The 19017-nt window shown below is 42.8% G+C and overlaps 1 protein-coding gene across 1 annotated transcript; it reads left to right on the top strand.

The window, feature by feature from the left end:
• The first annotated feature begins 179 nt into the window (after positions 1 to 179).
• On the top strand, positions 180 to 18690 carry LOC117673667 (placenta-specific gene 8 protein-like). Its single transcript, XM_034431158.3, has 4 exons — positions 180 to 287; positions 11684 to 11808; positions 13565 to 13689; positions 15683 to 18690. Exons 2-4 carry the CDS (start codon positions 11697 to 11699, stop codon positions 15785 to 15787), a joined length of 342 nt encoding a protein of 113 aa, XP_034287049.1. The 5' UTR covers positions 180 to 287; positions 11684 to 11696; the 3' UTR covers positions 15788 to 18690.
• Positions 18691 to 19017: the final 327 nt, after the last annotated feature.

Here is a 19017-nt window from a genome sequence, read left to right as displayed (position 1 = left end):
ATCATTACATCTCATGATATCTTCTAAACCAAGTTTCGTTTCTCCTCCTACCATCTCCCCCCCCCCCCGTTAAGTTTGTTTGTTTTTTAAAAAAACAAAAAACAAGCAAACAAAAAACGCCCTTCAGGCTGAAAGAAAAATTACTTCCTCGTTTAAAAAAATAGCTGGCAAATTGTCTAGTAAATTAATTCCCTTTCAGTTTTAAACCACAAAAGCAGGAGGCAGCCAGCGGGCACAGCTCGGCAAAGAGAAAAGAGGAAGAGGAAGAAAAGAAGAAGAAGAAAAAGGTTTGAAATCTTGCTTTCTTTGAAATTTTTCTGCCTTTGCTTTTATATTTATAAATACAAAATAAAGTTTTCCGAGTTTTTAATCTCCCTGGATCTAATCTGGTTATTGAAAAACCATCTCTTGTGCCATTCTATATTACATTGCAGAATCTGAGTCCTCGTTTTTTAAAATTTGGGGGAAAATAAGAGTGGATTCCTGAAGTAACACAAATATAGTCATTTTTGAAGAGGAAAACTAAAAAGTGACTAGGATAAATTGTTTCATTTCTATTTGCCATCTCCTTACATCTCCCCAGTGTCTAAGTTTTTGAAATGCTCATTTTTATTTATTGAACATCCATGCTGCCTATTTAAATATCCATCTTGTATTTAAAGTGAGGGTGTCTTGCCTTCCGCCTTGAAAGAGGCGGTGGTGAGGCCCCTCCTCAAGAAGCCATCTCTGGATCCGGCTGTTTTGGCTAACTACCATCCAGTCTCCAACCTTCACTTTGTGGCAAAGGTTGTTGAGAGTGTGGTGGCGCGACAGCTTCCGCAGTACCTGGATGAAGCTGTCTATCTAGATCTGCTCCAGTCCGGCTTCAGGCCTGGGCACAGCACGGAAACAGCATTGGTCGCATTGGTGGATGATCGGTCCTCTCACCCCTCCTGTTCAACATTTATGTGAAGCCGCTGGGTGAGATCATCCATGGTTTTGGGGTGGAGTTCCATCAGTACGCTGATGATACTCAGCTGTACATCTCCACCCCAGGCCATCCCAATGATGCCCTTGAAGTGATGTCCCAGTGCCTGGAGGCCATGTGGGTCTGGATGGGGAGAAACAGGCTCCGACTCAACCCTTTCAAGACCGAGTGGCTGTGGCTGCCGACGTCCCGATATAGCCAGCTGGTGCCATCGCTGGCTATTGGGGGCGAGTTACTGGCCCCCATGAAGAGGGCTCGCAACTTGGGCGTCCTCCTGAACGCACGGCTGTCTTTAGAAGAGCATATGATGGCCGTGGCTTTTTATCAGGTTCGCCTGATTCACCAGTTGTGTCCCTTTCTGGATCGGGACTCCTTACGCACGGTCACTCAGGCACTCGTCACCTCCCGCCTGGACTACTGTAATGCTCTCTACATGGGGCTCCCCTTGAGGAGCACCCGGAGGCTCCAACTGGTGCAGAATGCGGCCGCACAGGGGATTATGGGAGCAATGGGGCGCTCCCATGTGACACCCCTCCTGCGCGAGCTGCATTGGCTCCCGGTGGTCTTCCGGGTGCGCTTCAAGGTGTTGGTTACCACCTTTAAAGCACTCCATTGCTTAGGGCCTGGGTACTTATGGGACCGCCTTCTGCCACCAAAAGCCTCCCACCGGCCAGTACGCTCCCACAGAGAGGAACTCCTCAGGGTGCTGTCGGCCAGACAATGTCGGCTGGTGACCCCCAGGGGGAGGGCCTTCTCTGTGGCTGCACCTGTCCTCTGGAACGACCTGCCCCCAGAGATACGTAGGATCCCAGATCTCCGTGCTTTTCGACGTGCCCTTAAAACTTTTTTATTTCATTAAGCCGGGCTGGCTTAAACACCCCCTCCCCCTTAGATATTTTTAATTGTTAATTTGATTTTAGTTGGGGTGTTTTAAATTATTGGGCCAAAATTTGTTTAATTCTTTCTTTAAAAATTTTTTTAAATTTTGTATGCGATGTTTTTATTCTTGGCTGTTCACCGCCCTGAGTCCTGTGGGAGAAGGGTGGTATAAAAATCTAATAAAATAAATAAATAAATAAATAAAATAAAGGGGAGAAACAAGAATGGAATGGAATGGAATGGAATGGAATGGAATGGAATGGAAAGGAAAGGAAAGGAACAGAATAGAATAGAATATTTATTTATTTATTTATTTCATTTTGTCACATTTCTATGCCACCCCACTCCCAAGGGACTCTGGGCGGCTTACAACAGAGAATAAAACAATGCAACAATATCCCATACAAAAGTTAAAAGAAGACATTAAAACATTAAAATGTTAAAACGTTAAAACACATACACTCCAATTTGTGGCCAGGTCTCGCAAGATCACTATAACGAGATCAATGGCCCCAGGAATGGAATAGAATAGAATAGAATAGAATAGAATAGAATAGAATAGAATAGAATAGAATAGAATAGAATAGAATAGAATAGAATAGAATAGAATAGCAATAAGGGAGAATGTTTGTAGTTCAGGGTTGAAACAAGGGGTCCTTGGTGCTCTCTGAGCGTGTTGCTTTCATGCAGACATTTCATTACCCTAACTAGGTAACATCATCAGTGTAGTAAGGAGGGCTGTTTGCTGTCAGTTTATATTCTGGTGGATTGCCTGTCTGTGTGGGTGGATGGGGGCAGTCTTAGAGATTCTTTGGTTGGGCTGTTTATTGATGGCTCTTTGGCAGTTTCTTGACTGGGCTACTGCTTACTTAATTGTTGGTCTGATGTTGACCTTGGAGTTAATCTATGCTGATGTGGGTACTGATTGCTGGTGGAGAGGTGCTGGAGTCTTTTTGTTCTCTTTTGGGCTGGTGGATGGTCTCTTTTGCATAGTCTATAGAAGTTGTTAATGTCTATGTGTCTGTTGATGGTTGGTTTGTCAGAGTGAATTTCTAGAAATTCCCTGGCGTTTTTTTGGATTGGCCTGGTCTAGGATTGTCACAGCACATTCTATTCTATTCTATTCTATTCTATTCTATTCTATTCTATTCTATTCTATTCTATTCTATTCTATTCTATTCTATTCCATTCCATTCCATTCCATTCTATTCTATTCTATTCTATTCTATTCTATTCTATTCTATTCTATTCTATTCTATTCTATTCTATTCCATTCTGTCTATTCTATTCTATTCTATTCTATTCTATACTATTCTATTCTATTCTATTCTATTCTATTCTAATCTATATTCTGTTCTGTTCTATTCTATTCTATTCTATTCTATTCTATTCTATTCCCGACCCTAGTCTACTCTACCCTACTCTCCCTACTTTATTCTATTGCTAGTCATCGACCTACAACCACAATTGAGCCCAAAATTTATGTTGCTAAATGAGATATTTGTTAAGTGAGTTTTGCCCTATTTTATGACCTTTCTTGCCACATTTCTTAAATGAATCACTGCAGTTGTTAAGTTAGTAACAAGATTGTTAAGTCAATCTGGCTTCACCATTCGCTTTTTTTTTTTTAATTTGATTTATATGCCGCCCTTCTCCGGAGACTCAGGGCGGCTTACAATGTGCTCAGCAATAGCCTTCATCCTTTTGTATATTTATACAAAGTCAGCTTATTGTCCCCACAAACTGGCTCCTCAATTTACCTACCTTAGAAAGGATGGAAGGCTGAGTCAACCTTGAGCCTGGTGAGATTCGAACTTACAGTAATTGCAGACAGCTGGTGTTAATCACAATGCTATCAGTCTGCTGAGCCACCAGGCCCTTTTGCTTCTCAGAAAGTTGCAAAAGGGGATCACATGATCCCAGGACATTGCAGCTATCACAAATGTTTCCCAATTGAAACTATGGTTAAATCTGTATATATGTTGCAAACTGAAAGTATTTTGCCATGTCTATTTACTGACAGTTTAATTTTGCAACATTAAGAACTGCACTTAACAAATGTGGCAATTAGCACTACCAATAGTAGAATAGAATAGAATAGAATAGAGTAGAGTAGAGTAGAGTAGAGTAGAGTAGAGTAGAGTAGAGTAGAGTAGAGTAGAATAGAATAGAGTAGAGTAGAGTAGAGTAGAGTAGTGTAGAGTAGAGTAGAGTAGAGTAGAGTAGAGTAGAGTAGAATAGAATAGAATAGAATAGAATAGTTAGAAGGGACCTTGGAGGTCTTCTAGTCCAACCCCCTGTTCAGACAGGAAACCTTATATACCACTTCAGACAAATGGTTGTCCAATCTCTTCTTAAAAACTTCCAGTGTTGGAGCACCCACAACTTCTGGAGGCAAGTTGTTCCACTGCTTAATTGTTCTAACTGTCAGGAAATTTATTCTTAGTTCTAGATCGTTTCTTTCTTTGATTAGTTTCCATCCAGTGGTGGGTTTCAAAATTTTTTACTACCAGTTCTGAGGCTGGTGGGTGTGGCATAGCTTGGTGGGCGTGGCTTGGTGGGCATGGCAGGGGAAGGATACTGTAGAATCTCCATTCCCTCCCCAATCCAGGGGAAGGTTACTGCAAAATCTCAATTTCCTCCCGATCAGCTGGGACCTGGGAGGCAGAGAATAGATGAGGACTGGCCCAGTCAGAATTTTTACTACCGGTTCTCCGAACTACTCAAAATTTCCGCTACTGGTTCTCCAGAACTGGTCAGAACCTGCTGAAACCCACCTCTGTTTCCATCCATTCAAGAAGAAAACCTAATTGGTCTATGGCCATGAAGGGTCTGTGCTGCTTGCAATATGTGACAATCCTAGACCAGGCCAAATCCAAAATAACGCCAGGGAATTTCCTGAAATTCACTCTGACAAATCAGCCATCAACAGACACATAGACGTTAACAACATCTATAGCAGTGGTGGGTTCCTCCCGGTTTGGTCCGGTTCAGCCGAGCCGGTAGTGGTGACGATATAACATCACCGAACCGGTTCTCCCCCCCGCTCTCCCCCCCCACGTTATTCTTACCTTTTATTTGGTCCCACCCCCAATCTATTGCTGCCTCCTGAGTCCCAGCTGATGACTAGAGGGAAAAAAACTGTTTAAACTCTTGCCGCGGGGCTTCAAAGGGCCGTCCTACAGCTGATCAGTGTTAAAAGCAAACAAATGAGTCGGGTCGTAAGTGCGAGGACTGGTCGTAAGTGTGAGGACCTTGCAGAAATGACTCTGACCAGCTAGCCATGCCCACCTAGTCACATGACCTCCAAGCCACACCCACAAAATAAGCTACGCCCACAGAACCGGTAGTAAAAAAATTTAGAACCCACCCCTGATCTATAGACTATGCAAAAGAGACCATCCACCAGCCCAAAAGAGAACAAAAAGACTCCAGCAGCTCTCCACCAGCAATCAGCACCCAGATCAGCATAGATTAACTCCAAGGTTAACTTCAGACCAACATAGGAGAACAAACACATCAGGACTAGATTCAGCAGTCCATCTGCATTTAAAAGACACAGGCCACTCTTCTGAAGACAACAAAGTCCATATTTTGGAGAGAGAGGATTGCTGGTTTGAAAGAAGGGTTAAATTTTGTCATCTATGTCAAAATTGAACAGCCCTCTCTCAACAGAGGGGGAGGGATACGACATCATCTATCTCCAGTCTACAACACAGTCCGTTCAACAGTTCCAAGAAGGCCCCACTCAGGTGACCCTGAGGACACAGATAAACCTCCAGGTGACCTTAATGACCTGCTAAAAGAATGCAAATGACCAGCTGTCTGCAGGGAGTATAAATCCTTCCGTTCCCCACCATCCAGTCAAAGCTGAAGAAGCTTCTTGGATGAGAAGCGAAATGTCTTCAAAGAAAAAACAGAAAGTCCAGTTGCCTCTTGAAAAAAAGCACCTTTGGGACAACCATGATTTGGATGACTGAGAATCTCCATAGACATCAGACCAACAATCAAGAAAGCAACACCTCAATCAAGAGACTGCCAAAGAGCCATCAGTAAACAGCCCAACCAAAGAATCTCTAGACTGCCCCCACAGGAAAGACACCAGAGTATAGACTTTTAGCTATACAATTTGGTATAAATCCTTCCATTCCCCACTATCCTGTCAGAACTGAAGAAGCTTCTTGGATGAGAAGCGAAATGTCTTCAAAGAAAAAACAGGGAAGTCCAGTTGCCTCCTGGAAAAACACCTTTGGGACAACCATGACCTGAATGACTGAGAATCTCTACAGACTTTTAGCTATACAATTCGGAATGAAGACCCTTGGAATGGTGTGGGAGTAGGAATGGATTTCCAGAGGAAAAAATTGCAGACTACAGGAACCAGGAGCACCACTCAGGTGACCTTGAGGACACAGATAAACCTCCAAGTGCTTCAACGACCCTCTAAAAGGATGCAAATGACCAGCTGTCTGCAAGGAGTATAAATCCTTCCATTCTCCACTATCCTGTCAGAGCTGAAGAAGCTTCTTGGATGAGAAGCGAAACGTATTCAAAAAAACAAAAAAAACAAGAAAGTCCAATTGCCTCCTGAAAAAAAGCACCTTTGGGACAACCATGACCTGGATGTCTGAAAATCTCTACCGACACCAGAATATAAACTGATATCAAACAGCACTCCAGCCAGGAGAACGGCCTGCTGCACTGGAAGGACAGCGTCGCAGGGGAGCTACTCGGAAGGCTGTCAAAAATAACCAGCAGCTGGAGGCTTCCCACGAAAGGTTGGCTGAGCCTCACCGTGTACCCCTCCGCCACCAAGACCACTGGAACGGAAGGTAGGTGAACAAGGCGGAGGGCGAGCGAGCGGCGAGTGGGCGGCAGCTCCAAGACAAGGCCGTCGGAACCAGGGAAAGGCGCATTCCCTGACCCAGCCAAGGCAGGCGACGAGCGAGCGGTGGCTCAGGAGCAAGGCCGGAGCCAGGCAATGGCACGTTCCCTGATCCGGTCAAGGCAGGCGGTGAGCAGCTGGAGGCTCTGGGGCCTTAGGGAATGGCACGTGCCTGGGTCCCAGCCGCCAACCCAAGGTGAAGGGCGAGCGAGCAGCATGTTTACCTTTGGTGAGCTGAGCAGAGTGGGCGAGGCACGGAGGTGATTGACAAGGTGATTAGCTGGGCTGCATGGTGAAGGCAACATATATAGGACGGGGGTGGGCAGGGTGACCAGCAAGCGGGCGGGTGAGGCGAGCAGCGAGCAGGTGACCGGGCAGGCATGGGCAGGGCCAACCAGAGGTGGTATTTACTGGTTCGGCAAACCAATTCAAATTGCCGGTACCAGTTCACCTGAACCGGTTGGAACTGGCTGAATACCACTTCTGAATGGAGTTCTCCGTCCCTGTGCTCACTTCTCCCTGTTTGTGGGCTCCGAAAGGAGCCAAAATCGCCTTGGAGCTAAGGAGGGTGTCCTGTGAAGTCGTAGGTGAGAATACAACTCTCTTGCAGAACTCCAGGGCATTTTCTTCCCTCTATGCCACGGCGAGGAGAAGAGGCCGCCTCAGATGGCTGCCACAGAGCCAGAGGCAGCTTAACATCTAAGAAGAGTGCTGGAGCGGATTTGGTGAACAGTGTCTGTAACTGGGTGAGAAGAATCCTTTTTATTGAAAGTGTAACCTCAAAAGAATATTCAGGAAAAGAGAGTCTCATAGTTATCTATAAAGTGGATGTGACCTAACATCTTGAGCAAAACTTTAAAACTTTAAAATGGGAAAGGAATCAAAGAAGAAAATAGAAAATTTGTTAAAAATATAGAAAATTGGATATTCTAATTGGACAGGCAGTGGCTTGGGCTAGGCATTTTAAAATGCTGGAACTATTTACATAAAAAGCTAATATCACATTTATATTTTGGAGTACTATAGCAAAACTGGATAAGAATGGTTAAGATTGAAATCTGATTTAAGAGTGCCACCTGCTGTCAAAGGGAGGTACAACATATTCCCAAAATTCTGGAAAGACTTGGTTTTTGGAGATCTAAATGTGAGAATAAGAAAAACTTTATTACTAAAAGGACCCCTTAAAGTTTCAATATAAGACCGAACTGGCAGAGAGATTTATGAAGGTTCCACTTTTGAATTATAACAGACTGATTAATTTTGGATAAAGACTCTTAGACATTGGAGATTGAACTTTTTGAGAAGTGGCTTTAGGTTTGAATATAAGATTATTGGACTATTGGACAAAAAGAAAGAAAAGAAAGAAAAACAAAAATGAGTGGAATTTGGGAAGAAATTGTGTCAATAACCCAGAGTATGAAAGATACCTTGACAAGAAGATGCGAGGGGATTATGAATAAAATGCAGATCATAGATGAAAAGCTGGAAATTATGACACAAAGGACAAGGAGAAACCAGGAGGCCCAGGAAAAGGAGGAGCTAACTGAAAGAGCAGCTGGGGAAATAGAACAGACAAAACAACAAATAAAAAGTAATGACAAGGAGATAAAAATAAAAACAATAATGATTAATGAAATAAAACAAAGGGAGAATATTTTAAAGGAAGCTAAACAAGAATTGGAACTACAGGAAGACCTTTTTGGGAGTGAAATAGGGGTAAGAGTAGGCAACTTGAATATTAGACAATGGAACAGGGTAGAGAAGGGAGAAATGTTTAAGAGGATTGGCCAAGAAGTGGAAGCATATAGAGATAAAGATCCAAGAGAGGAATGTGAGAGACAAGCTAAGAAACGAATAATTAAAGCTTTAAAGCGGGTGAGAGATGATGGATAAAAAAAGGGAACATTTCTTAAAAACAATGGTGAGATAAGTTAAAATAGGGCTGGAAGCTAGAGAAAGGGGAATTAATGTAACATATATTTTTACATTACAAAGTGAATTAACAACAAGAAGGGAACCTAGGATCTTAATGATGGTAATTCTGAATATGTTTGAACAATATGGTGATGGTTATAAAATAATATATATTGAAATACTGAATAATTAAACAATCGAAGTTCATAATTTAACATAATTATGTGTATTATTAGTAGAACTATGTAAGTTTCTTAAATATAACAAATAGGATTACCAACATTTTATTTGTAATAAAAGGAATGATGTGTGGTATATTGACTGATATAAAAACAATATATTGAAATATTGAAAAAGATAATAATGAAAGATTATAATTTAACAAAAACATGTGTATTATTATTATTAGAATAATAATAATGGGATATTATAATTAATTTGAATTATATAGCTGAATGAGTGAATGTGCAAGGTTGAGGAATTCATAGCCTGTAGAGAAGTTTCATGAGCCAGAGATACCCAGTTATGAACTCTGGAACCCAGGAATACCCGAATTAGGTGGTCATTGAAGGTAAACTTGGTTTGGCTTCTCCTGTACACAAAGATTTCAAGAACAGGACAGGTCATCCGTTGATTCTGTAAGTAATAATACAGAGTTGGAACTTGGAAGGGACCTTGTAGGTCTTGTAGTCCAATCTCCTCCTCAGGCAGGAAATCCTCTACCATTTCAGACAAATGGTTGTCCAATCTCTTCTTAAAAACCTCCAGTGATGGAGCACTCACAAGCTCTGGAGGGAAGCCATTCCACTGATTAACTGTTCTGACAGTCAGGAAATTTCTCCTCATTTCTAGGTTGGTCCTCTCCTTGATAAGTTTCCAGCTGTTACTTCTTGCCCTGCCCTCAGGTGATCCCATAACTAAGAAGAGACCAAATGGCTGCCTTAAAATACCTTCACTCAGAAAGCAGCAGCTTCTCGCCACGTTTAAATGCCAAGACACAAATAATTATTCTTGTTCTTAGTACATGAGATATGAACTCATCTTCTCTCTTATATAAGAATTTGAGGGGTTAGGAACAGGTTCCAGGGTCATCTATGAAGCTGAACAATGGGAAGTGTAGAGGGAAAAAAAAAAGAAAAGGAGGGGGGAATGCATTTATTTATCCAACATCTGGTTAAACAGTAAAGTTGATTTCCATAGGACAAGGTGACGTTCACCAATTCAGATTCTTTTAAGGATGAGTGAGATATGGGAACCAGTTTCGTTAGAAATCAGGAGGTTGTGAGTTTCAACCTGGAATTAAGGAGAAACTTCCTAACAGTGAGGACAATTAACCAGTGGAATAGCTTGCCTTCAGAAATTGTAGCTGTTCCATCACTGGACATTTTTAAGAAGATACTGGACAGCCACTTATCTGAAATAGTATAGGTTCTCCTGCTTGAGCCGGGGGCTGGACTAGAAGATCTCCAATGTCCCTTCCAGCTCTATTCTGATTGATTGATAAGACACTCTGCGGATACTCTATCCTATCCTATTCTATCCTATCCTAATCCTGCCTTAAGTGTGAAGTCAGTGGGTGACTCTGGGCCAGTCCCTCTCTCTCAGTCCTAGGAAGAAGGCAAGTGTAAAACTTCCCAAAAATCTTGCAGAGAAAACTGCATGAATTTGTCTTGAAAGCATAGGCAAACAAACAAACAAAAAAAGGAGAATCAAAGATGCTTTTCCAAAAGGCAACCGGACTTTCTTGAGTATTTTCCTTGAAAACGTTTCACTTCTCATCCAAAAGCTTCTTCAGTTCAGAACTGATGAAGCTTCTTAGATGAGAAGGGAAATGTTTTCCAGGAAAAAAAAGATCAACAAAGTCCAGTTGTCTTTTAGAAAAGCACCTTTGTGACAACCATGACCTGGATGATTGTGAATCTCCATAGACAAAAAAAGGATAGTAACTCTATCATACTAGAAGACCAAGATCAAAACCAACTCTATCATACCAAGACATACTAGACTGTCTTGGACGATCAGCAATAGGAAAGAGCATTGCTCAACTTAATTTGCTTTCAGAGAGTGAGATAAGCCAATGGTTTCCCAGCAGCCACCCAGTTTCAAGATCCCAAAGTACAGAAACTAGAACCAAGGGAGGAAGGAGCAATTGGCTGAGTGCAGAGGGAACCACTCTTCCAAAACAATAGAGGACAATTGGATGTTCAGTATGGCTCTGTTCCAGGTTTAGAGTTTAAGATTCTCACAGTACCAATTTGTGTATCAGAAAGGCTTCATCCAGAGTCGAATGGTAGCAACCAGATCCCACCCTGTTGTTGTGACCCCGACTCCTGAGCCTGTCCTAACAGAGGAAGAGGACTCAGAAGGTGATGGGGAGGAACTGACAAGGCCTCCCTCTCCAGGACCCTCCTTTTTGGCAATGCCTCATGTTCCATCCGAAGGCCAGGAGAAACAACCTGGGATGTGCCAGGAGGAAGGCATATCGGAGCACCAACTGATAGGGAGTGAGGAGGATGAATCCTGGCTTGATCCCAGGCAGCGTCAGAGGGAGAAGCGTGCGCAGCAACGGGAGAGGCGAGGGAGGGCCAGAGATTGAGCTGAGTCACGGAGCCACGCCCCACCAGGAATAAAAGTGGGTGGGATTGCTCTTCAGGCTTTGTGACGGACAAAGTTAAAGCCTGCAAATCACATCGTGATCTCTGAAATTCAGCTTGGATATATTTTGGACTGAACATTGACTAAACTCTTGTCTCATGGATAATTTGTTGCTCCTGGAACAGACTGAAGATAAGTCCTCTTCTGCTTTATGGGAGTGAAACCTGTCATGGCAGGCATTCGGCAGTTTGCTGTCATAACCTTGGTCTGCCAAGAAGTCTAATCTGTTTACCTAATAAAATATTGGCAGGCGTGCTTGGCATTACATTTGCCTGTGTGAGGAGGGGGGACAGAACACTGTGGAGTTGGGACTGAGATCACCTTCTACCAAGCCTGTTCATTCATCTCTTCCCTTTTTGACTCTCTTCTTTCTTTCTCTTTAGAAAATTGCCCACCATGAATGTTCAGCCAACGGTTGTCACTCAGCCACAGGTGGTGGTGATGGTCCAGCCCAACAGAAACCATTGGCAAACAGACTTATGTGACTGCTTTAGCGATTGTGGAGTCTGTAAGTGACCAGAGCAATAACTGAAAGTGGAGTTCTCAAAGCCTTCTGGGGAAGATTGGACTGAATATCCTTCCAGACTGGATAGGTTGCAAGAAATAAATTATTCTTTATAATTTGAGCAATGGTTGTTTAATTATTGAACAGCCCCCTGGGTTGGAATTAGGATGGCAAGATATAAAAGGAGACACGGCTTCTATGCCATTAAAAATTGCGTATGGAACTTTAACGTTCTACATGAAGGAGATGACCAGGCTGAGCCTGAGGGTGGGGTCAAACGCACCATCAGTTTGGAGTTGCTATGCTCCAGGGGTGGGTTTCACTTACCTTTGCTACCGGTTTGCTCGCACATGTGCAGATCATATTTGATGACATTCGGGCAGGCAGCCTCCCACCGCCGCTGCTACCGGTTCTCCCGAACCGGTGCGAACCGATAGCAACCTACCACTGCTATGCTCCCACAGGAGATCTAAATCCAGCTCCCTCCCCCATGAATTCTGTTGACTCTTATTTAGCACCAATCTGCCTTGACCATTAGTAGATCTGATTCTGGTATAAAGCATGAAGTAAACTCTATTCTGGCACCTGGTTTCTTGTGCCCGATGCTACACAACTGAAGAATTAAAGAAAGCAATATGATGTCCTCCTGATGTTTTGAATTTTAATGTTCATAATGAGGGGTCCTTGCTGTTTTTGGAGTTTGGTTGTTTTCTTGCACATATTCCCAGGTAGGGAATATCATCAGTGCTAGCACCAGTGGTGAGTTTCTACCGGTTTGCCCCGGTTCGGGCAAACTGGTAGTGGCAATGGTGAGAGGCTCTGCACACCTGCCCAGACATCATCATGGATGCTCTGTGCATGCGCAGAAGCGCTGCAAGTGAGCGAAGCGATTCCGAACCGGTAGCGAAGGTAAGTGGACCCCACTACTGGCTAGGGCAGCATCACTGCTACTACTAAAGATGTTACTTACTTGGGGAATGAAATATCTGCAAGAAAGCAACCAAGTTCAGAGAGCACCAGGGACACAACAGTTCAAATGTGTAGTTACAAATATTCTCTTCTATTAGTAATTGTCAGACACACTCAATCAGATCTATGTGCGAAGAATTCAATTAGCTGTTTTATTACTGTTGCTATAACAGGAAGCGTTTGCACCTGGGTTAGACTAGATAAGGTTAAACAGCATTCAAGGAAGATCAGACTTCACTCTCTTATGCCCACGTAGGGATTCCAGATTAGTTCCCTAATTGATTCCTCTTCTTGGCTCAGCCAGTCTCTCTTCGACAGTAATTTCCTTAATTCTCTTTCATAATAGTTGAGAATATCAGTATACAGAAAAATGCAATGGAGTGTGCTTTTATTTAATATGGTTTGTACATTAGTTTTTTTCAGCCTTCCCCGCTGCTAAGCATTTAACTAGCATTTCCACTCACAGTTTTGATGTTGCACAAATAACATAATTTGCAGTTTCTGGGCCATAAATCTTATGTCATTCAACACTGTGCCAAAATATTTCTACAGGAGCTTTTTCCCAGGGGTGAAATCCAGCAGGTTCTGACAGGTTCTGGAGAACCGGTAGCGGAAATTTTAAGTGGTTCGAAGAACCGGTAGCAGAAATTTTGTGTAGTTCGGAGAACCGGCAAATGCCACCTCTGGCTGGCCCCAGGGTGGGGTGGGATTTTGCAATATCCTTCCCCCATGAGTGGGGAGGGAATGGGGATTTTGCAATATCCATTTTGCTTTTTCCTCATCTTTATAGGTCTCTGTGGATTGTTCTGCTTCCCTTGTTTGGCATGCCAAGTTGCTGCAGCTATGAACGAATGCTGCTGCTGTGGCCCAACTGTTGCCATGCGAGCTGTCTACAGGACAAAATACAATATCCCTGTAAGTAGATTAATTTGCCTAAGACTAGACAAACGTCAGGCTTATAAATTCTAATCAAAACCAAAAAAACCCAAACTAGAATCTTAAGAAATACCTGTGAAATTGGATAGAAATACAAGCTGGGGCAACCAACTTGCTGCGAGATAACTTGTCATGGCCATCTCACCATTGGAGAACTCGCCAAGGGAAAATTCAACAATTCAATCTAATTATTAAAAATATGTTTTAAAAATTATTTTAATTTTTGTCATTCACATTTCATTTTGTCCCTCCTTTGGCATTATTTCTCCAGTGATTCAATTCCATCATTTATTCAATATTAGTGCAATATTCTTGTCGCAAGTTGTCCTATGGTGAGTTCTCCTACAGTGAGTTGGCCACAGTTAATTGGCCGTGGAGAGTTGGATGTGGCGAGCTGTCCTAGGCCCGCTCAGAAAGGCAGCGCATGCACAATCCAGAAATTTTGGGGAGAAAAAAACCCTGATCTGGGAAATGAACAGATAATCCTTTCATTTGTTATCTGCAGCAGACCATAATCTTTCAGAACTATAGGAATGAAAATATCCCACGCCAAACATAACTATCCTATCTACCTGGCCCATAAGGATGGGATGGCAGAATTTGTTAAAAGTCCCATGGATTAAGGATTGTCATCTGTGACACCATGAAAAAAGACCTTCTTGGTGGTGGCCCCTCAGTGCCCTTGCTGCTTTTCTGAAAGGCGCTAAAAACACGGTTTTGTCAATGGGCCTGAGGACCACAAAAAGAAATGGAGCTCATCATGTGGTGAATTTGATTGTGTTGTTGCTGCCACTGGCGATGGGTGAAATGGATTTTTTAAAAAATAGGTTTACATAATGTAATGGATTTCTGTTGTTAAGTGAGATTTGTTAAGTGAGTTTTGCCCAATTTCACAACCTTTCTTGCCACCGTTGTTAAGTGAATCACTGCAGTTATTAAATTAGTATTATTTATTTATTTATTTTATTAGATTTTTATACCGCCCTTCTCCCACTGGACTCAGGGTGGTGAACAGCCAAGAATAAAAACATCACATACAAAATTTAATTTTTTAAAAAAAGAATTAAACAAATTTTGGCCCAATAAATTTAAAACACCCCAACTAAAATCAATTAACAATTAAAAATATCTAAATGGGGGTTAAGCCAGCCCGGCTTGATGAAATAAAAAAGTTTTAAGGGCACGGCGAAAAGCACAGAGATCTGGGATCCTACGTATCTCCGGGGGCAGGTCGTTCCAGAGGACAGGTGCTGCCACAGAGAAGGCTCTTCCCCTGGGGGACGCCAGCCGACATTGTCTGGCCGATGGCACCCTGAGGAGTCCCTCTCTGTGGGAGCGTACTGGCCGGTGGGAAGCTATCGGTGGCAGCAGGTGGTCCCGTAAGTACCCAGGCCCTAAGCCATGGAGCGCTTTAAAGGTGGTAACCAACACCTTGAAGCGCACCTGGAAGACCACCAGGAGCCAGTGCAGCTCGCGCTGGAGGGGTGTCACATGGGAGCACCCCGTCACTCCCATAATCCCCCGCGTGGCCGCATTCTGTACCAGTTGGCGCCTCCGGGTAACACAGGTTTTAAGTGAATCTGGCTTCCCCATTGACTTTGCTTGTCAGAAGGTCACAAGAGCTCATCACATGATCTTGGGACATTGTAACCGTCATAAATATGATCCGGTTGCCAAGCGTCTGAATTTTGACCACATGAATCCTGGGGATACTGCAAAGGTCGTAATTGTGAAAAATGATCATAAGTCACATTTTTCAGTGCCGTTGTAACTGTAAATCCCATGGATTAAGGATTGTTGGACCATGCCCCCCTACCCTGCTGCTTTGTAACTTTGAATGGTCACTAAATGAACTGTCGTAAGTCGACTGCTTCCACCCAACACAGAGTTAGTTTTTCATGATTCCATATGTCTACATCGTGATTTGATTGAAAAGGTTATTGATGCATTTGGTTTCTTTTCTTTTCAACAGGGATCCATCTGTGAAGATACCTGCGTTGTGGAGTGTTGCTCCGTTTGTTCCCTCTGCCAAATCCAGAGAGATATCAATAGAAGGAAAGCGATGGGGATATTCTAGAAGACTTCATCCTAAACTCCTTTACATTTGTCCCTTTTTTTCATTAGAATTCTGAGAAGTAAGATGCGTTAAAGTAGCTTGTAGGAAGAACCATTATTTAGAGGCACCCTTGCTTTATTCTTTAACCCAGAAATTAAATTTTAGTAGTGATTCAGAGCTCAAAATCCAGTCACAGAAAAACTTGCTCTTGTTTGTCCTGTCCTGTCCTTTGATTTTTCTTCCTATTTCTTTTAAAATGGAAAAGAAAACATTTTGGTTGCTGCTGCTATTAAACAAATGGGGGGGGGGGGGAACCCTACTAGACCTTTGAAAATTTATTCATGGATCTACCCTTTTGCCTTTCCTGTTTTAAGGCTACTGGTGATTTTGGTTTGCAAGATGTAATCACTGGAGAATATAAGGTAAAATTAGCCATAACCAGCTTACCTGAAAGTGTTTGTTCTCCAGAAGTGGGCGACTACTTGGCCGGGATTTCTGGAGCTCTTAATAAAAGGAACATTTATTACAAACAGCGTGCTTGTCGTATTTGGGAGCCAGGCAGGGGTGGGTTTTAAAATTTTTTACTGCCGGTTCTGTGGGCGTGGCTTATTTTGTGGGCGTGGTTTGATGGTCATGTGACAATTTTAAGATTTAGCAGAAGTACTGGTCTACCAGGCTTTTAACTTCTTGCAGAGCTGTACCGGTCTACCCATTTGTTCTTGGAGGCACCGGTCTACTCATTTGTTTTTCGAGGCACCGGTCTACCCATTTGTTTTTCGAGCGCACTGGTCTACCACCACACGGCCTTTTAACACTGATCAGCTGTAGAGCGGCCCTTTGAAGCCCTGCGGCAAGAGTTTAAACAGTTTTTTTCCTTCTAGCCGATCAGCTGGGACTCGGGAGGCAGCGAATAGATTGGGGGCAGAGCCTAATAAAAGGTAAGAATAACGTAGGGGGTGGGGGCGGGAGGACCCAGTTATCGAACAAAAAGAACTGGTTTGGTGACGTCATATCGTCACTCCTACCGGCTCAACCGAACCGGGCTGAACTGGGAGGAACCCACCACTGGAGCAGGGCAGTGGTGGTGAGTTGCTCCCGGTTCAGCCTGGTTCGGGTGAGCTGGTAATGGTGACGATGTGACGTCACCGAACCGGTACTCTTTGACTGGAAGCTTGGCCCTCCCACCTGCCCCTGCTTTATTCCTACCTTTATTTCTTGTTTTTTAGCTCAGCTAATAGGCGCAGCAGAGTAACACCAGTTGGAACCCACCACTGAGCTGGATAAGAATAACACACCTGTGGGTTAAGGCAGAAATGTCAATCATGTCAAGAAACAACTCACCTGATCTGCCATTTTCTCCTCTCTACTAATTTGACTCTGTAACCTTGATTGTCTAAAAGTCTAACGATAACATAATCCGACTTTGCTCAGGGCCTTTATCTGCTTAATAAAATCCTAACTACAGGTGGTCCTCGACTTAGGACCACAATTTTGCCCAAAATGTAGGTGGTGAAGTGAGACATGTGTGAAGTGAGTTTGGCTCCATTTTACGACTTTTCTTGCCATGTGTGTTAAGTGAATCACTGCCGTTTGTTAAATTAGTAACACCGTTGTTAAATGAATTAGGCTTCCCCATTGACTTTGCTTGTCAGATGGTCGCAAAAAGTGATCACATGACCCCGGGACACTGCAACCGTCATTAATATGAACCAGTGGTCAAGCATCCAAATATAAAGCATGTGACCATGGGATGTTGTAGCAGTCCTAAGTATGAAAAATAGTAATAGCATTTAGACTTATATACCGTTTCAAAGTGCTTTATAGCCCTCTCTAAGCGGTTGACAGAGCCAGCCTATTGCCCCCAACAATCTGGGTCCTCATTTTACCCGCCTCGGAAGGATGGAAGGCGGAATCAACTTTAGCCTGGTGAGAATTGAACTGCCAAATTGCAGGCCGCTGGCAGTCAGCAGAAGTGGCCTGCAGTTCTGCACTCTAACCACTGCACCACCGAGGCTCATGGTCATAAGTCACTTTTTTCAGTGCTGTTGTAACTTTGAACAGTCACTAAATGAACTGTTGTAGCTCGAGGACCACCTGTACTGAAGAAATGGAGTCAGGCTCATTTACATTATTTTTGTTCCTTTTTTAAAAACTATCTTAGTGCCTCACAACAGTAAAAGATATGTTGGCAAAAGTATAAAACATATCCCTGAAAGTTTTATTAGCTACTTCCTCTCAGATCTGCTTAGTATTGGGGATTAACCAACATCATAGAAATACTGTATTCACCTATGCATTGCAGCCTGTTCCATAAAACAGTTTATGGTAAAACCAAGGGACAAAAGTAAATTATCCAATAAAGTGATTTCAGCAGCCTCAAATATAACAATCTGAGTGCTTTCTCTTCTTAGCAACTTGGATGTTTTAGAACTCTGCAAATTTCAGAAATACTCAGGCCAGAGCAGAGGTGGGTTTCAGCAGGTTCTGGAGAACCGGTAGTGGAAATTTTGAGTAGTTTGGAGAACCGGTAGTAAAAATTCTGACTGGCCCCGCCCCCATCTATTCTCTGCCTCCCAAGTCCCAGCTGATCAGGAGGAAATGGGGATTTTGCAGTAACCTTCCCCTGGATTGGAGAGGGAATGGAGATTTTACAATATCCTTTCCCTGCCATGCCCACCAAGCCACGCCCACCCAACCAGTAGTAAAAAAAATTGAAACACACCACTGGGCCAGAGCCATGTGTGAGAATAATTGATTCATACTTTAAAATATGATGGCCCAAAAGCCCACCTGATCATTAAGTGATATTGCAATTCATTTGGGAGAAAGGCAGTCTGGAAAATATTACAGTTTGCCCAATTATATTGACTATGCTATTATGTACGGAGAATTTACCTAGAAATTAATAAAACCCCTAACCCTAATCCTTGTGTTTCTTATCTCACATTTTGCATGTTTCAAATATTATTCTGCTCCACAGAAAAGTATTATTTGTTAATTCGTTAGGCTGTATTTATGGTATAATGGTTATTTTATTTATTTATTTATTTATTTTTGAATTTGTATACCGCCCTTCTCCCTGAGGACTCAGGGCGGTGAACAGCCAAATAAAAACATCAAATACAAATATTAAAATACAGTTAAAAAATATATATAAATTTGGCCCCATTAATTAAAACAATAAACAAAACAATTAAAAACACTTAAAAAGAATTAGGCCAGCCCGGCTTGTTGGAAAAGGAAGGTTTTAA

The sequence above is a fragment of the Pantherophis guttatus genome, chromosome 8 (assembly GCF_059756535.1).
Source record: "Pantherophis guttatus breed Tessera chromosome 8, ASM5975653v1, whole genome shotgun sequence".
Classification (NCBI taxonomy): Eukaryota; Metazoa; Chordata; class Lepidosauria; order Squamata; family Colubridae; genus Pantherophis; species Pantherophis guttatus.
The sequence above is the reverse complement of the archived record's forward strand: the minus strand, read 5'-3'. Positions and strand labels throughout refer to the sequence as shown.

What these genes read in the sequence shown, in the direction of transcription:
- LOC117673667 (XM_034431158.3), top strand. Translation starts at nt 11,697, where the DNA reads ATGAATGTTCAGCCAACGGTTGTCACTCAGCCACAGGTGGTGGTGATG. An exon ending in CTTTAGCGATTGTGGAGTCT is followed by an intron (nt 11,809 to 13,564) that starts GTAAGTGACCAG and finishes TCATCTTTATAG; the next exon opens with GTCTCTGTGGATTGTTCTGC. An exon ending in GGACAAAATACAATATCCCT is followed by an intron (nt 13,690 to 15,682) that starts GTAAGTAGATTA and finishes TCTTTTCAACAG; the next exon opens with GGATCCATCTGTGAAGATAC.